This window comes from Prionailurus bengalensis, chromosome C1 (genome assembly GCF_016509475.1).
Source record: "Prionailurus bengalensis isolate Pbe53 chromosome C1, Fcat_Pben_1.1_paternal_pri, whole genome shotgun sequence".
In the NCBI taxonomy this organism is placed as follows: Eukaryota; Metazoa; Chordata; class Mammalia; order Carnivora; family Felidae; genus Prionailurus; species Prionailurus bengalensis.
The window spans coordinates 2,052,864-2,069,379 of record NC_057345.1 but is presented as its reverse complement, the minus strand read 5'-3'; the positions used below and the strand labels follow the sequence as shown (position 1 = coordinate 2,069,379).

Sequence of the window (16,516 nt, the reverse complement as noted above, 5' to 3'; positions counted from 1 at the left end):
ACGGCTGATGCTGGTTTTCGTGACAGGTTTAAGTCATAGGAAGGTTTTCTGGTTTGTTTCAGGTTTTGGGTTCACGGTCTTACAGAAAGTCACTGACCCCAGGCAGCAACTTCCCCCTCAGACAGACATCCTGCTCTGCTCTGGCGCCCCCGTTCCTGGTCACTGAACCTTCTGGAGAGCGGGCTCGGTTTTCACATGGGGTGCGTGCTGGAGCGCGGGGACAGGAGCTGCCGGCCCCAGGGCCGTCGGGTCAAGGCCGGCTCCGCACAGAGTCCCCCCACCTCTACGTTCAGGTGCTTGTGATGAATGAAGCAGGGCTCCAAACCTGGACTGGTCTTCCTAAAAGCTAGACAGTTGGCCCATCACTCTGGGTTTTTCTGTGAGCGAACTCAGGGGACCGTACTTCCCTAGCATCCTCCTGAACGTGCACAGCAAGGTGGCAGGTTTACAAAGCTTTAACGTACACACTTCAGAGGTGACTTTTCTTGGTTGTCGCCCCTACTTTGAATAACGATCTCAAAGAACGAACGATATCCATTCGGTTGTAAACGTCTTTACTGTGAGACCAAAAGCAAAGGCTCAGGACCCAGGCAGGATGGAGGCGGCGGCCTCTCGATGTGGACAGGCTATGATCTGGATCACATCCACGCGGGTTAGAGCTACACCAGAGCTGTAAATGGGGAGGACGCCCTGCACCAGCGCTTGGGGTTGATAACAAAGCTTCCAGTCAAGCCAGCAAGCCGACGATGTGTGGGTGCCACGGGCAGGGGGGGCCACGGTTCCCACACGGACGTGCTCGGCGGGCCGCCAAGCCCCAGGCACGCTCAGGGCAACACCAATAAAGCCTCGCATTTGCGTGGGCACTGCGGTAACCAAGCCGGGCGTTAGCGGCTTCACGAGACTCTAACAATACGTTTCCTTTTTCAAAAGGGCATTCTCCAAAAGCAAACTGAGCAGTCCCCATCTTAAATACGAACGTGACCGTACAAACGTAAAGCACGTAGAGCTGTCAAAGAACTACCTACCAAGGTGACTCAAATTAATGAATTGTCTAAAAATGATTTCCTGCCAGCTTTGGGGCCTGGGAAAGATGCCACAAATACGAACACGATATAACTTCAGAAAAAGTGTGACTTCAGGTCAAAGACGTATTTGCACAAAAGCAACTGTCCATCCGGGAGCCGACAAGGCAGACTGTCCCCTGTTTACTTCACCAGTCTGCTGGCTTGTTTTGCACTTAGCTTTAAAAAAAATGGATTAGATTTCCAAATACAAAACTTAACACTAAGTATAAACTTATTTGCCACTCCAGGCACTGGGGTTTGGGGCTCTCCCCGGATGGAACCATCCACACGGGTGGAGTGCTAGCGGGGAGGCTCTGGTGGGGGCACATGTTTATTCACATGCTGGCGGGCTGGGCAGGACCACGAGAAGCCGAATGGAGACACTCTGGGAGAAACACGGAAACAAGTTCTAGAAGATAGAACACCAGCCACGAGCGGGACCGCTGGATTCACCTTGCTTTTTTGTCTGTGACTCCTATTACCAGACTTCCAAAACCCAGGGATAGCAGGGAATGCATTCGACTATTCTAATCACACTCAGATCCCTAGAGGTTAACAGCCCCGACTCTGCCGGTGCAGCGGAGCTGGCCCGGGTCTGAGGCCCCGCGTCCCCAAGTCTACCTGTGGGTGCCATCTAGAAGCCTATTTTGCCTCTGGTCATGGAATAGCCCAGTTTAGCCTCGTTGTTAATGAAGGACATGAGTCCCACGTAGGTCTCGATGAGGAGGGGACGATCCAAGACCAGCACGCCACTGGCTTGTCCTGGCAAAGGATTCTCTTTCTGGGCTTTCTTGACAGCTTGGATTAGCAGAGCTTTGAAACTTTCCAGCTGTAAAGACAGAAATCATGTTGCCGGTCAGTGGTCTACACGTGGAACGGACCACCCCTTCCTGTGCCAGCCCCATCCCTGCCCTTGGAGGACGTGTCTTTCCAGCCACACCCTGGCAGCCCCTCCCCTCGGCTCCTCGATGTGCCTCTCTGGAAACGTCAGATCCTAGCTTTGTGCTCACTGGGACATACGACAGGCCTCACAGAGCACTTGTGTCATCAGGGACCTACTCAATCCTCACCACCACCCACCAGACTAGTGAGCAGGCCAAAGCGCGACTGGCGAGGGAGGCCCAACTCCCCTCATCGGTGGCCCCAGGGCCTCCTCTGCTGGCGAGCACGCAGCCTGCTGGCCCAGCACAGACTGCCCAGAGCCCTTCCGGGCCCTTCTCCAAGGTGACCATGGCCACAAGGGGCAATGTCATACAGCTACCCTGACCAAGAGCCACTAGCCACATGGGGCTATTTAAACGTAAGTTAGCTAAAATTTCTAAAACTTAAAAGTTTGTTTTCTCAGTTTTACTAGGACACAGAACAGTCCAGGTGCTCAACAGCCACACAGGCCTAGAGTGTCGCCATCACGGCTGGACAGCGCTGCCCTCACGGTCTTACTTGGCACAGAGACGCTGTCTTCTCATCCGCACCAGCCATGGGGTGCTCTATGAACGTGGCATAGGGCATGTTGGTGGACCAGGGGTTCCATCTGTTTATGAAGGAAGGGCGGCTTTGTTTGTCCCACTGAATGCGGATCCCAAAACCTTCTCGCCTACAAAGAAAGAAGCTTTCATGTCACCCAGCAGGCCACAGCGCTCCCTGGCAGCCCAGCAGGTACGGGGTGTGACGTTAGGGGGCTGCTCTGGGACCCCGGACAGGACCTGTGTCACTCAGAGCCGGGGGTCTCCAGTCACCCGCACCGAGCACTTTGAATACTACAAACCGACGGCGTTGTTTTGGTTTGGGCCCAACACCCTTTATGCTATTAGTGCAGTTCAACAGCAACGGGAAGGCGCTGCAGGCAGGCTAACCACGAGAACAACATGTCTGTAGCCTCAGGCCCTTTGTCCAGGAGGCCCCACGGCCGGTTAGCGGTCTTGACTTGGGTACAGCCCCGATCACATCCCTGCAGCAAAGCTCTACCTTGTATTAAAGTCCAGGCTTCTCGTATTTCAAGATCCGCCCTTCTGAAAGCAGGTCAGTAACTATCTTCTGCCTTTAGTAACATCAGTAAATAAAAGCGATGCTTTTTTTTTTCTGTTAAAATTTAACCGGAGCAGAGCTTGATGTGACAGAGGTGACACACACCGAATGTGGCTCTCATCTTAAGAACACCACGTCAGCTCTGCCTCAACAGACCTCAAGTTCATCTTACTACCAGCCTGATAGCTGTCTTCTGTGCCAGAATTCCTTTTAATGCACCTGCTGCCCACTTGCTTCTATTCTAAGAAACTATCGATTTGAAGCAGACGCTTTTATGTTCGCGCAGAATGGCAGACTCAGGACAACCAGGGGGCCGATTTGGGACGGACCTGCTACAGGCCCTGGTACTAAGGCTCTGTGTCCCACAGTCTTACTTGTTGAGCGATTTGGGGGGAAACTGGAACTCTCCGCAGGAGATGGTGTCCACCGCGTTTAAGGCGACCCTGACCACCTGCTGGCACTGAAGGCTGATGAAGTCGTACTTGCAGATGAGCAGTGCCTGGTCTGTGATGAGCACCAGCCGCTCCTTCTCGTTGTTCCAGTGGTCAACCCTGCCCGCAGACGACACGAGTCACCGGGCGTCGCCCCGCTCACAGGCCACCCGGCCGGTCCCCACGCCCCGCGCGCCCCGCTCACTCGGTCAGGAGCCACACGCCCTGAATGTCGCCGTCCTCCACCGGCCGCACCACCACGCCGATCTCCTCCACCGCCTGCTCGATGGTGCCGGGCTGCGCGGGCAGAGGGCGGGGGGGGGGGGGGTGTCACTCTCCGCCCCGCTCCCCTCCCGTCCCAGCACCCCCCTCCCGGGCCGCCCCGGTCCCACGCCCGCCTCACCCGGAAGACGAAGTACTCCTTGACGCGGGCGCGGCGCGTGGGGTCGTGGATGCTGAGCGGCCACAGCGTCTGGCGCAGCGGAGTGCCCGCCCCCGGCCGCCCCCCGCCCGCGCCGCCCGCCCCGACCTCCTCGCCGGCCGCCAGCAGCGCCGTGGGGCTCGTGCCGGCCGAGTCCACCGAGTCCCGCAGCTGCAGCATGGCCGCGCCCGCCGCCGCCCGAGACCCCGACCCCGGACCCAGACCCGACGAGGCCGCCGTCTCGGTCGCCGCAGCTACCGCCCCGAGGGCCGGTGCGATTGGCTCGGCCTCGCCAGCCCCGCCCGAGGCTCCGCCCCCTATCCGCGCCCGCCGGCCCTGGCGATTGGCTCTTCCCCAGCCGTCTTCCGCGATTGGCCCTACGTGCCGCCCGTTCACAATCGCTCCCGCCCCTCGCCAAGCCGGAAGCGCACGCCGCGCGCACGCCCATTTCCTCTGTACGCGACGCGAGGGGAGGGGCGGGGCCGCGGCTGGTTGCCAGGGAGACGCAGAGGGTGCGTCAGGAGTTGAGTGTGCCGGATCCCAGTAAAGGGGGCGACCAGCCCCTCGTCACCGCCCCAACCTGGACGCGCCCGTAGTCCCTGGTCTCCGCCCCCGCGGCCACCGCCCCTCCCCCTACCGGGCGCGCCCCACCCCCTCGATCACCGTCTCACCTCACCGTCCCCCGGACGCGACCCCGGCCCTTGGTCACTGCCAGCCACCCCGGGACGCGTCCCCCGCCCGCCGTCACCGCCCCTGGCCCGTTCCCCCTCCGCGGTCTCCGTACTCCCCCGCCCCGACGTGTCCCCCTCCGCGGTCTCCACGCCCAGACCCGTCTCCCCCGCCCCCCCCCAACACCCGCGATCACCGCCCCCCCCCCCCCCCCCCCCGCCACCGGGTCACCGCCCCTTCTCCCCATCGGACGCGCCCCACCTCCTCCATCACCATCTCACGTCACCGCCCCTCTCCCCGCACGCGTCCCCCGCGCCCCGAGACGTCTCCGCCCCCCCCCCCACCCCTCCACGCCCGACCCGTGTCCCTGCCCGCCCCCCGCGGTCACCGCCCCTCCCCCCGGGACGCCCCCCAGCCCTCCCTCGTGGTCCCCGTCTCTCCCAGGACGCGCCCCGATGCCGGGAAGGGCTGCGGGCTCTAGAGGCCCTGTCCCAAAAGGCCGAGGTGGCGTGGGCTTCCTGGAGGAGCTGCGGGCCCCGCTTCTGTCCTGAGCACAGCTCGCCGCCCGAGTTGGAGCGGCCGGGCGGTGCGCCCAGCGCTGTGACCAGCCTAGAGTCCTCACTGAGCCTAGGAAGCTGCCCTCCTCTGATCCCTGTTTCACAGAAAAGGACACTGAGGCACACAGCCGGGTCACTTACCACAGCCACGCGTCAAAGATCCATTCCAGGTCCCAGCTCTTGTCCCCTGGACACTAGAGCCACATCTGTTCCTCCTGTGGGTGACCTCTTTGCCCAGGGCTGGTGCCACCCTAGGCATCTGCCCTCCCTGTCAGGGGCCCCAGCTTCGGTCTTTGCCCCCACGGGCCCCAGGACTTCCTCACCACCCTCTTTGCACCCAAGGGCTGTGCATCTGTGACAGTTTGCAGCCCCTTCCAAATCCTCCCCCAGTTGGTCACTTGGGACTTCGCTGCTTCTACTCAGGCCACCCTCTTACTCCCCCACTCCCTCAACCCCGAAAGCCTTGCCTCACCCCTACTGGGTCCATCCTGCCACACTGGGTCTAAGACCACCCTCCCTAGGAGACGTTGCCTTCACCATGACTCGATTACTGTTTTGTTCTTCGCTTTTTCCTCTGTGTGCGTGCCTTATTAGTTAGGAAAGTTCAGTGGAACCAGCCCTTTGCATATGGTTGCACCTTGGGGTTTACAGCCAGTTTCACAGTTCTTCAAATTTCACCAGAGCCCAGGGCTGGCCGCACCGCACGCCACAGGTGCAAGAGCAGGTTCGGAGAGTTCTGGGGACATCCCCTAGGCCGGCACAGCTCTGCCCACGAGCTAAGCCCCTCGGGGGGCCGTGCAGACTCGGATGCCCTCTCGGTTTGTACGAGATTCACAATTCAAGGATGGCCCAACCTCCTGTCTCCCAGGACCTCCCTCCAGGGAGGGCGCTGCAGCCCTGCACACAGCGGGCCCTCGGCACCACCGGCTGCTGCCCTTGAAGGTCAGCATCGCCAAGCTGGCACCAGATTCCACGGGTACTGTTACTGGCGGGAGAGCCTGCCTCTTGGGAACCGGAGGGCTCGGTGCTTGGATTCCCGGCAAAAGATATACGTGAGGACTCTGCCTCGAGTACAGACAGCCAGAGGGAAGGTAGCGAGCACAAAGCGGTTTGTTCAGGACAGTGCGCTCTCAGGATGGGGGAGGGGGCGGGCCCAGGGGGGCAGGGCTGTCTTTCATGGCTCACAGCCAAGGTGGTCTCCCACTGAGGTGGTTTCTTGTCGGTTGGGAGGGGGAGTTGGGGCCCTACTAGGTCCTGGCTGGAACCATCAAGGCCCGTCCTCCCCCCTGAGGCGTGAGTGGGGGCGGGGAGAGGTCCAGACGGCAATGTCAATATATTGTAATGAAACTAAGGGCTAGGCGAGGCTGGGAAGCAGGGCGCACATTCATCACCTGTTCCTCTTGGGTGGCTAGCCCCCTTCCCCCCGCCCCGGAGGTTGGAAACCACAAAATCACTCCTACTGCCGCCTTGCCCCCAGCTCCTCTCTAGCTGACTTCCGACTCTCAATACCGGCATAGTTTTGGTACTTGGCTCCCTGCAAAAAAAACACAGAGATCTCAAAGAGTGTTAAGTGAGTGTGCAAATGTGGGCGGCAGAGTGCTTCTATCCCCTCTGGCCTGCTGAGGTGGGGTGGGACAGACGCTGCTGCCTTCTGTTGACCCCAGGGCTGGTGACGCCCTCTTTGGGCCCTGTCCCCGCGGCGGTTGGGGGAGCCCCTCTTCTCTGGCAACCACAGCCGGGGCTGAGTGTGCTCTGTGGGGTGGGCCCCTGGGGGGCCTGCTGACCCCTCTCTTGGGTCTCCTGTCACCACCCAGGGGAGTTGGAGCAGAGCGGGGACCCATCAGGGATGGCAGCTGGCGTGTGGGCCCGGGAGCCCTGCTGTCTGGGCCTGGACCCTGCCTCCTCTACCTCTGGCCACAAGGGCCAGCTCCCTTTAACCCTCTGTGCCCCCGTTTGCTTTTGTACTGACTCTGGGAGATAATAGTTCCTACTTCCAATGGCCACAGGGGGGACCAAATGAGACCGTGCTCGTGACGTGGCTGGCACTCTGCCGGGCCCGTGTCAAGAGCCGTGTCTGTGTCAGTGGTTACTCTTTTTTTTTTTTTTAATTTTTTTTTTTAATTAACGTTTATTTTTGAGACAGAGACAGAGCATGAACGGGGGAGACACAGAATCCGAAACAGGCTCCAGGCTCTGGGCTGTCAGCACGGAGCCCTGCGGGGCTCGAACCCCCAGACTGTGAGATCATGACCTGAGCCGAAGTCGGACGCTCAACCGACTGAGCCACCAGGCGCCCCGGCGGTTACTCTCTTTTACGTTGGTCCTGAGTGCCGCTGTATCGCAGATATTGCCTCTGCTCCCAACACTCATGCATGGGGGGCAGGGATACCCCTTTTCCTGAGGAGCAAACAGCCCAGAGAGGTTGTCCCGTCCACAAAGCTAGGATGCCCTGAGGTTCAGAGCCTGTGCTCCTGTGCCTGAGGCCCCTGTGGTGCTCCACTGGGCACCGATGCCTCCAAGTGGCTGAAGCCGGGGCTGGAAAGCTGCTGGAGAGCCGAGGTTAGGGGAGGGCACCACGCTCTGCTGGGCTGGGGCTGGCAGGCGAGGTGGGAGCGCAGGGTGATAAGCGAGAGGCTCCCCAAGCCGTCTCGCAAAGCTAGGAGGGCGCAAGCTGGGAGGACGGATGGCCCAGTGCTCCTGACGGAGCCGGAGCCGGACGCTGACAGGTGGAGTCCCCGAGAAAGTGGGGCGCGGAGGGGAGAGGGCTGTGATTGACGGCAAACTGTCGGAGTGCCCCGGGCGGCCCCACCCACCGGTAACGAAGGAAAATCTTAAATAGTCATTAGTCTAGACTTCTAATAATTGAGAACATACCCCAAAACTCCTAGGAGAAGACTTGCATTGTTCCTCTGCTTCTGGAAGCCGGAAGTGTCATCATGCCTGAGGTGCAAGCTCCCGGGGATGACGGAAACCAATAACTGGATCGCCTGCCTCTGGGTCAGGATACAGACCCTGCCGGGGAAGGTCCCTGCCTGCCTCTCCATCACGGCCTCTGCGGGACTGCCGGTCAAGGGCAAAGCCAAATCTTAAACGTCCTCTCCACAAACGTCAGTGAAAAGCCTCAGCCGCGGGAGGCGGCCCTCACCTGTTCCACCTGCCGGAGACACGGTGGGTTTCCACTGTTACACTGTTGTGAGGCTGGAGTGTCCGTGCCCATCTGCGTGTTTACGGACGTGTACAGATGAGTGTTCCCTGTGTGCGACGTCTGTCTCCCCCGAGGGTACTGCGGAAAGTAATTTGTAAAAGGGCTCTGTTCAATCGCCTTACAGAAAAATACGCTTTCGTATCAATGATGTACCTAGGAAAAATCGAAAATTGTCTTTCGTCTGGTGAAAGGACAAAGGTTTCTTGGGTGATTGGTCTCTCTTGATGGAATTATGAAAGGTTTTCCTTTACCTTTTAGGTCATCTACCTAGAAGACAAAGATTCTGTGTTTTATTAAAATACTGGCCTGCGTGCGCTGTTTTTATCAGGTCTTTGATTACTTCCGGAAATGGAGTCTTCTCTGTTAAAAGAACTAAGGGTTTATTTTAATAACTGTGTAACTTTCCGTATTGCCTTTGAAGCCTTTCGTTGTCATTTTATGTTTTTTAATTTCTTAACGTTTATTTATTTTTCAGAGAGAGAGAGAGAGAGTGCGTGAGTGGGAGAGGGCCAGAAAGAGGGAGACAGAGCATCTGAAGCAGACGTGGGGCTTGAACCCACGGACTCTGAGATCCTAACCAGAGGTGACATCAAGAGTTACCGCTCAACCACCGGTCCAGCCACCCAGGGCCCCTTTCATTGTCATTTTCATTAAATGGAGAGCTGATCCCAAAAGTCAAATTCTGGGTGAAGCCTCGTTGGCCTTGAACTATCTTTGGGATTTTGAGGAGGTCCCTGAAACATCTCAAAAGACGGGTTCTCTCTCCTGGCAGAGAGAGATTATGCTAATGAGGCTTATTGGACACATTAACTCCCGTGGGAAGTTCAGTCAAGAGAGCAGGGACATTAGACTTCTGTTAGGGCAGATTTATATACAAAATTCCTAAAAATCTGATATGTCCCAGTAAGAAGGCATCAGCCATAATTTTAAGGCGTATGTCACGGAGTGGGGGCGCCTGGGTGGCTCAGTTAGTTAAGCGTTTGACTTCGGCTCAGGCCATGGTCTCACAGTTCATGGGTTCGGGCCCCACATGGAGCTCTGTGCTCAGCTCAGAGCCTGCTTGGGATTCTCTGTCCCGCCCCCCACCCCTGCCCTTCCCCGTCGTGCTCGCTCTCTCTCTCTCTCTCTCTCTCAAAAATAAACATTAAAAAAAAAAAAACGGTACGTGTCACGGGAATGTCCAACTTTCCTCCTCGGTGCGTCACAAGGCCCCCTCAGCACATGTGTAGATGTGGCGATTTGTAAGTATTTCGTGTTTTCTCATGCGCAGACGCGTATGGCTTTACTCGAACGCTTGGCAAACCTACTTCCTCTTCAAGGAGATTCACGGAAAAGACTCGGGAGAGTGCGGGCTTGTGAGAACTAAAGTCCATTTGCCTTCACACGGGAGGGGCAGCAGCGGACCGGGGGCTACCTGCCAGCCCCCCGCCATGTCAAGGGGTAGCAGTCCTGTCCCTGTCCCCCTCCCCCCATTACGTTGGTGATGCGGCGTTTGCATGTGAAGGCTTGTCCCTGCAGCAGGACACTCTGGGGGCCTTGCTGGAGCACCTGTGTGTGTGTGGGGGGGGAGGTGGAGCCCAGGCACCCCCCCGCCCCCGTAAGGTTTTGGGAAGCTGTGTGGTCGTGTAAGATGCACACCTTCCCACAATGTGTGATGCATCAGATGCCAGCCTATCCAAACCCTGGGGACAGGAAACAGGTGCGAGCCTGTGTAGGGATTTGGGGGCTTGGGAGGACTTTTATCCCCACCCGGCACGGTGCTTCTGTCCCTTCGGTCACCTGGGGAAGAAGGGGCATGGGGGGCCGGAGACGGAGCAGGGAGCAGCCTCTGAGAACACGAGAGAAGCAGGTGAAAGGTCTGGGGTCTCCCAAGCAGGGCCGCCCTCCCAGTAGGGCGTGTCTGTGTCACCGGGAGGTACCAGTTGGGGGCTGTGGCAGAGACAACGACTGTCCCCAGGATTCTGGTCCCAGCTCTGGAAGGCCCCCCCCCCCGAGAGCGGCAGCCCTGAGCAATGTGCCCCGAGCTCCTCCAGTGGAGCGCCCCACGGAGGCACAGCCAGCCGATGGCGGCGAGGCCTTCCCCGCCCCACCTCGGCCAGGCGCAAACCCTCACGCTCAGCAAGTGGCATGCCTGTGTGCTGCAGAGCAGCGCCCCATCCGCCAGCCTGCCGTCTCCAGAGATGCGGGTGCCACTCCAGCCCACGGGCGCCGATCCTCACATGCCCCGCCCCCCCTCCGTGCCAGCCCGCGGGGAGGGAACGAGACAGATGACGGATTCCGCCCGATGCCCGCTGACGCCCGCTGTACGGATGGGTCTGTTCGAGGCAATCCGTCCACACGGACCGGTTACCATTCAGCCCAACAGTGACACCCTGTGGACGGCAACAGGGACCAACCACAGCCGCCTCTGGGCGGAACTCCGTGGTCTGGCTGGTGACCCACTCGTGGGTTCTGGCCGTTAACCCTCTGTGCTGGCGGGCTGTTGGAAAGGGAGGGGCCTTCGGGCTCGGAAGCCGAGGGGTGACGATCGTGAATGAGCCTCTGTGGGGTCAGGATACGTGGAAGGACGTTCGGGTTGAGCCACGAGAGCTTCAGGTGGTCCACCAGCGTCTTCCGCATCCTGGCTCGGGAGGCACTGGGCCCCCTGCCCCCGCGCAATCAGGAAGCTGATGCCCCAGCCCGAGGATGAGCCCTAGCAGGTGATCCCCAGTAGACCCAGCAGAGGGCGCGCCCAGAAAGAATGGCCACGACCGTGCCCAGGCGAGGTGGCGTAATGCCAAGGAGGCCAAGGAGCCTGGGGCCGTCCTCCGGAACCCTCGGCTAGTAAGGGACTGGCACGTTATAGACAGACCGGTGCCGCCCTCTGAGTGAGGCTCCCCACAAGCCCCGGTTCGTGCGGAGGCTGCATCTGGCCCAACCCAGGCCTCCTGTCACCACGCAAACCAGGCTGCCACCATCAGGGCCGCTGACTACCACGGATGGATACCCTTGTCGAACAGACGGTGATTGGGGGTCACATTTCAAAGGCCACGATGTGGAGCCCCCGCCCCCCTAACCGCCAAGCAGCAGGGGTCGTAGGAAGGAAACATAGGATATGGAACCCGCAGATTAATCCCCGACAGGTAATCACCTTGCCAGTGCGCGGAGTTACTGTCGGGTTCTTACAATTTCAGGGCCTGTTGTGCCCCACGGGCCAGCCTGGGGACCCCTGCAGAGGCACCCAACACCGGCCGGCCCCGTGTGGAACTGGCGGGAAGCAGCCGTTGCCCCCGGGCCCTGGATCAACGCGTTGCGCTCCCGGGAACCCTGGGCCCGTCACGCCTGGGAGAGGAGCTGTCTGCCTGAGCTTGCGATGGGGTGGCTCCGGAATGTGTGAGGGGGGCCCCCCAGTCTCCCTGGGACCCCAGTATCTGGCACAAGCTGGGCCGGTGGAAACGCACGGTGGCTGGAATGGAACACACACCGTGAAACGGGGGGTCCTGGCCGGGCGCACCCACCCGCCCAGTCCTCACACCTGACCATGCTGCCCCGCCCCCCCCAACACGTACGTATGTGCAGCACCTCCTTCACCCGGAGACCAGCTGTGCTCCTTCTGTTCCCACGGGCCGGGTCGTCGGGAGCCGTGTCTGCCCTCTACGGGCCGGGAGGCGCCACAGCGCGCAGAGGCCCTCGCCAAAGCCGCCCACAAGCCGTGAGGGACAGCCGACAAAGCGAGTCCTCACCGAGCACTGCAGGGTCCCTGATGGGAGAGCCGCGCTCCGGAACAGGATACAGGATGGCCTTGGACTCGCCTCCTGCCTCTCGAGGAGTTGTGTGTTCAGACCCGAGGAGTCTGCTAGGGCATCTTTATTAAGTCACACTGAGGACACAGGGCAGCGCCCTGAACCGTCTGAGCCCCAGCCCAGGGCATCTCATAAACCAGCGGGTCCGATCATGGGGCTCTTGGTGGAAAAAACCGTCACTTATTTTGGGAATTCCCGTCCCGATGTGCGTTTTCTCCTGCATGTGCCCGCACTTTTGCTGTGGCCTCTGCCCCCAGTGGAGCCAGAAAGCCACCGAACGAGCCCCCTCCAGGCTAGTGCCGCCCCTTGCTGACCACGCAGGGCCCGCTGCGGAGGAGGGGGCCTGTGAGACTGAGAGCCGGTCACGGGGCACCGGGGGCCTGGCGTGGGAGGAGGTCACGGAGAGGACGCGACCGCCGGCGGACCCTGGAGCCGGCCCCTCACCCCCGCCCGGATGTGGGCCGTGACCCCTCATTCCCACAGCGGGAGCCCCGCGGAGGCCTCTGTCGTGAGATTCTGGCGGGTGGGCGCGGGGATCCCCTCGGCCTGCGGCGTCCAAGACCAGCCTCGTAAGTAGCTTATCACACCTGCTGCCCACCGATCACCAGCCGGGAGCATCTGCCTCTTTCTTTGGGGTCCCCCTGCCCTCTGCGTACGGGGGGCCAGGTAGCCACCCAACAGAGGGAGGTACGAAGAGCCAGAGCCCGGAGGGAGCGTGTCGGTGTAGGGAGAGAAAGAGCTGGGCGTCCGGGCGCTGTGGCCCACGGGTGGGTGCTGGCAGCGAGATGCCACAGACAGGACGCTCTGTGTGGTGGCCAGCCCCAGTCTCTGTCTTGGGACCGGTTGCCGCTGTGTTGGCATGAAAGACTGGGCAGGCAGGGGCCCGGGACCCGTCAGATGGGTGGGTCCTGAGGTCCCCAGGATGGCGGCAGCAATGGACGGGAGGAAGAGGAGGATGCTGGCCTGGTGCCCGAGCCTCGGGTGGGTGTGGGGGGCACCCAGTAGGCCCGCAAGTTGCGGAAATGACGAGAGATGATGTGTGCGTGTCGTGGTAGGTGACAAATAGCATCGGCTGGTGCACCAGCTCCCAGGCTGCCACAGGGAAGTACCCCGCCCCCCCCCAACTCCGGGGCCCGAACACCAGGGACTTGTCCCCGGTGCTGGAGGCCAGAGGCCCGAGGCTGGCGTGTCTGCAGGGCTCCGCTCCTCCTGAAGCCTGTATGGAAACCGCCCTGGCCTCTCCAGCGTCTGGCTGTGGCTGGCAGTCCTCGGTGTCCCTCCGCCTGGGACCTCATGCCCACAACCTTTGCATCTGTTGTCACATGGCCGTGTCCCCCGTATCCTGTGTGTCTCTTTGGACAAGAACTCACCCCATGCCCTCATCTTGACCTGCTGTATCTGCAGAGACCCTATCTCCAAACGAGGCCGCACTCGCGGGAGCGGGGTCAGGACTTGAACATATCTGTTCGGGGGACACAGTCTGCCGGGGCAGATGGGCAGTATGTGTGCACACGGCGACCAGGCCCCGACAGAAACGCTCTCTCCACACACGTGTGCACGCTGGGCATCGGGCAGGGGAAAGCGGCTCCCGGCCGGGTCCCCCTGGGCGTGCGAGACTTCTTTCCAGGGACTTTGACAGGCTGCTCCCCTCCCGTCAGCAGGTGGCAGAGTGGCCACACGGGGCCTTCGAACCGGGGCGCCTCGCACAGTGCGTGGCGTGAGATGAAACCAGTTTGTCTTCTCTTCCCTCGGAGGACAGGGGAGTGTGGATGCTTACCTTATCTTCCCGATGTTGTGGTTTAGGGTTTTACGAAATCCGCCTCTGATGGAAGCGGCGGTCAGGGGCACGAGGGGCCAGGCACGTACCGCATGGGAGCCCCAAGGGTGGGAGCTCAGAGCTGGACTGTTGGAGGCTAGTGCGTAGCCCAGAGAATATTCCCGACTGCAGGGGCTGTGGGCCGAGCTCGTCTTCCAGAGACAGTGCACTCTGGGCGAGACCTCTCCCTCCCCAAAGGGACCAGAGCTGCATCCGAGGCTGCGTAGCGCTGGGAGGCTGTTGTGGTCCCTAGGGATCCGCCTGAGAGCTATCAGATGTTATGTCGCAGAGACGGCCCTTAATCTTTGACTTGGGCGGGTCACGGCGGAAGCAGGGACTACGTGGACAGAGAAACACCCTTCCCAGAGGATGGGGGGCTAGGGACCAAGAGGGCAGGCTTCCAAATGTGGCTTTTTAAAAATAATTGTTTATTTATTTTGAGAGAGAGAGAGAGGGAGGGAGAGGGAAAGAGAGAGAGCGGGGGAGAAAGAGAGAGAGAGAGAGAGAGAGAGAGAGAGAGAGAGAGAGAGAAATTGGGGAAGGGGCAGAAAGAGAGAGAGAGGGAGAGAGAGAATCCCAAGCAGGCTCCGCACTGTCAGTGCGGATCCTGACTCAGGGTTCAAACTCACAAACCGTGAGATCACGACCTGGGCCGAAATCAAGAGTCACACGCCTAACTGACTGAGCCACCCAGGCGCCCCAAAACATGATGGCTTTAAGGCAAGCAGGATTTGGAGAATTGGAAAGGGAGTGTTCTCCTGCAGTTTCTAAAAGCTGAGTTGTTTTCATGGTGACTTTGTCACACATTCTGAATGTCTCGGCCAGAATGGGGGTTTTTCTCTGGCTCCACCAGGCCGCCCACCTTGCTGGGTCCAGGTGCCCCGAGGTCTCTCTCCACACGTGAAAGGAGCTGCAGCCACGGTGGGATCCATGAGGAGGTCAAGCTTTGATGTGCTTCCCTTGGGCGAGCTGCAGCCAGGAGGGTGCTGGGGACAGCAGGCTAGGTTGGGGGCCAGGAGATCTCGGAATGCACACTGTCAAGGACTGGAGCGTCAGCCCCGGTTCTGGCCGGCACAGCTGGCGAGGGGGACGCACACCGCCTTGTTTCTAAGAAACGCAAGGGCCACCCCGCAGAAAGCGTGTCCAGCAACAAACTCCGCATCTCCCACACTCGGCTTCCCCAGGGAGCCTCTGCTCGCTCAGTGTCCACGTGCTGCTGCGATGTCTGGAGGGAGGGGCCCTCCGCGAGTCCCCAGGATGGCCAGCTCCCCTCTCGGCCAGGAGCCCCAGGGGAAGGTGCTGGTCGGCCTCGCCATGGCTGCTGGCTTCCTGGGCTGACAGAAGAAATCCGCAGGCTGGGTGGCTAAAACAGCAGCCCATTCTTCTCTCCTCCTTCTTTGGAGGCCGGAAACCTGAAATCCCTCTGGCACTGAGGGACACCTGTCCAGGCCTCTCTGCTTCCTCGCTTCCAGGGCTCGGTGGCCGCCTCTGCCCTTCCTTCACCTGCAGGCACACGGCCGGACCTCTGCCTCCCTGAGGCCATATGGCCTTCTCCTTGTCTGTCTGTGTGTCCCAACTCTCCCTCCATTCTCCATAAGGACACCTGTCCGTGGGTTTAGGGCCGCCATAAGTCCAGGGTGATTTCATCCTGACATCTTTAATCACATCGGCAAAGACCCTCTCCCCAGATCCAGTCACATGTGCAGGTACTGGGGGATAGGACGTGGCTGTATCTTTTTGGAGACACAGTTCAGCCCACGGTACCGCTGTCCCCCAACACCTGGTGCTTTGCGTGAATAGGCAGATTTTTGCTCTCGGTGTGGCAGGTGACCTCAAACACCCTGGTGACCCCTTTCCGGATGCTGCGTCCCGCCCCGGGGGTGGGAGAAGAGAGCGGCTGCAGTGCGGTGTGGGCCAGGCCTGTCCATTCACCAAGCAGTAGGATCCAAGGCTCGGCGGGCACCAACTCCGGAGGTGCCTCTCTGTTGCTTCTGGTTCACGCGTGAGGATGGAAGAACAGAAGGACGGTGTCCAGGGCCACGCACAAGGCACAGGGCCGGTCCAGGGGAACGTAGCTGGCCAGCACCTGCCCCAGAGTCTCCGTCCTACCCGCCACGCTTGAGTGGATTGCTTCTTTGGTTTTGCTTCTCTTTCGGGGCACATGAGGAGGTTTAGAAATGAACTTCAGAGCTGGCTACCCAAAGACTTCCCGCAGACGTGGCAAAAATATTTGGCGTGGGGTTCCAGTTGCCATAGTTTGTGTATCTACAGGATTCCCCCGTCTCTGGCTCCAACCAGCTATGGTGCTGATTTCCCGCATCCCCTCCCAGAGCCGAGCACGCCCTCTGCCTCCGGGCTGGGCAGAGGGGACAGGTGGGGGTGCGGGGGTCTCCAAAGACAGTGAAATCACCCAGCTATGGACGGAACTGTGCCCCTCCCAAATTCACAAGTCGAAGCCCTAAATCCCAGTGTGCCTGTATTGGAACAGGGCCTTTCAGGAGGTAGTTAAGGTAAATGAGGTCATAAGGGTGGGGCCCTATAGGGCT

At 60.1% G+C, this 16,516-nt stretch overlaps 1 protein-coding gene across 1 annotated transcript; it reads right to left on the bottom strand.

Moving 5' to 3' along the window:
* Positions 1–537: 537 nt before the first annotated feature.
* TPRG1L (tumor protein p63 regulated 1 like) lies at positions 538–4,192 on the bottom strand. The gene is made up of 5 exons (XM_043573623.1): positions 3,924–4,192; positions 3,726–3,817; positions 3,464–3,640; positions 2,505–2,658; positions 538–1,893 (listed from the first exon to the last, which is right to left on the bottom strand). The coding sequence occupies exons 1-5, from the start codon at positions 4,119–4,121 to the stop codon at positions 1,699–1,701; spliced, it is 816 nt and encodes a 271-aa protein (XP_043429558.1). The 5' UTR covers positions 4,122–4,192; the 3' UTR covers positions 538–1,698.
* Positions 4,193–16,516: the final 12,324 nt, after the last annotated feature.

What these genes read in the sequence shown, in the direction of transcription:
- TPRG1L (XM_043573623.1), bottom strand. Translation starts at nt 4,121, where the DNA reads ATGCTGCAGCTGCGGGACTCGGTGGACTCGGCCGGCACGAGCCCCACG. An exon ending in AGGAGTACTTCGTCTTCCGG is followed by an intron (nt 3,818 to 3,923) that starts GTGAGGCGGGCG and finishes CTGCCCGCGCAG; the next exon opens with CCCGGCACCATCGAGCAGGC. An exon ending in GGCGTGTGGCTCCTGACCGA is followed by an intron (nt 3,641 to 3,725) that starts GTGAGCGGGGCG and finishes GTCTGCGGGCAG; the next exon opens with GGTTGACCACTGGAACAACG.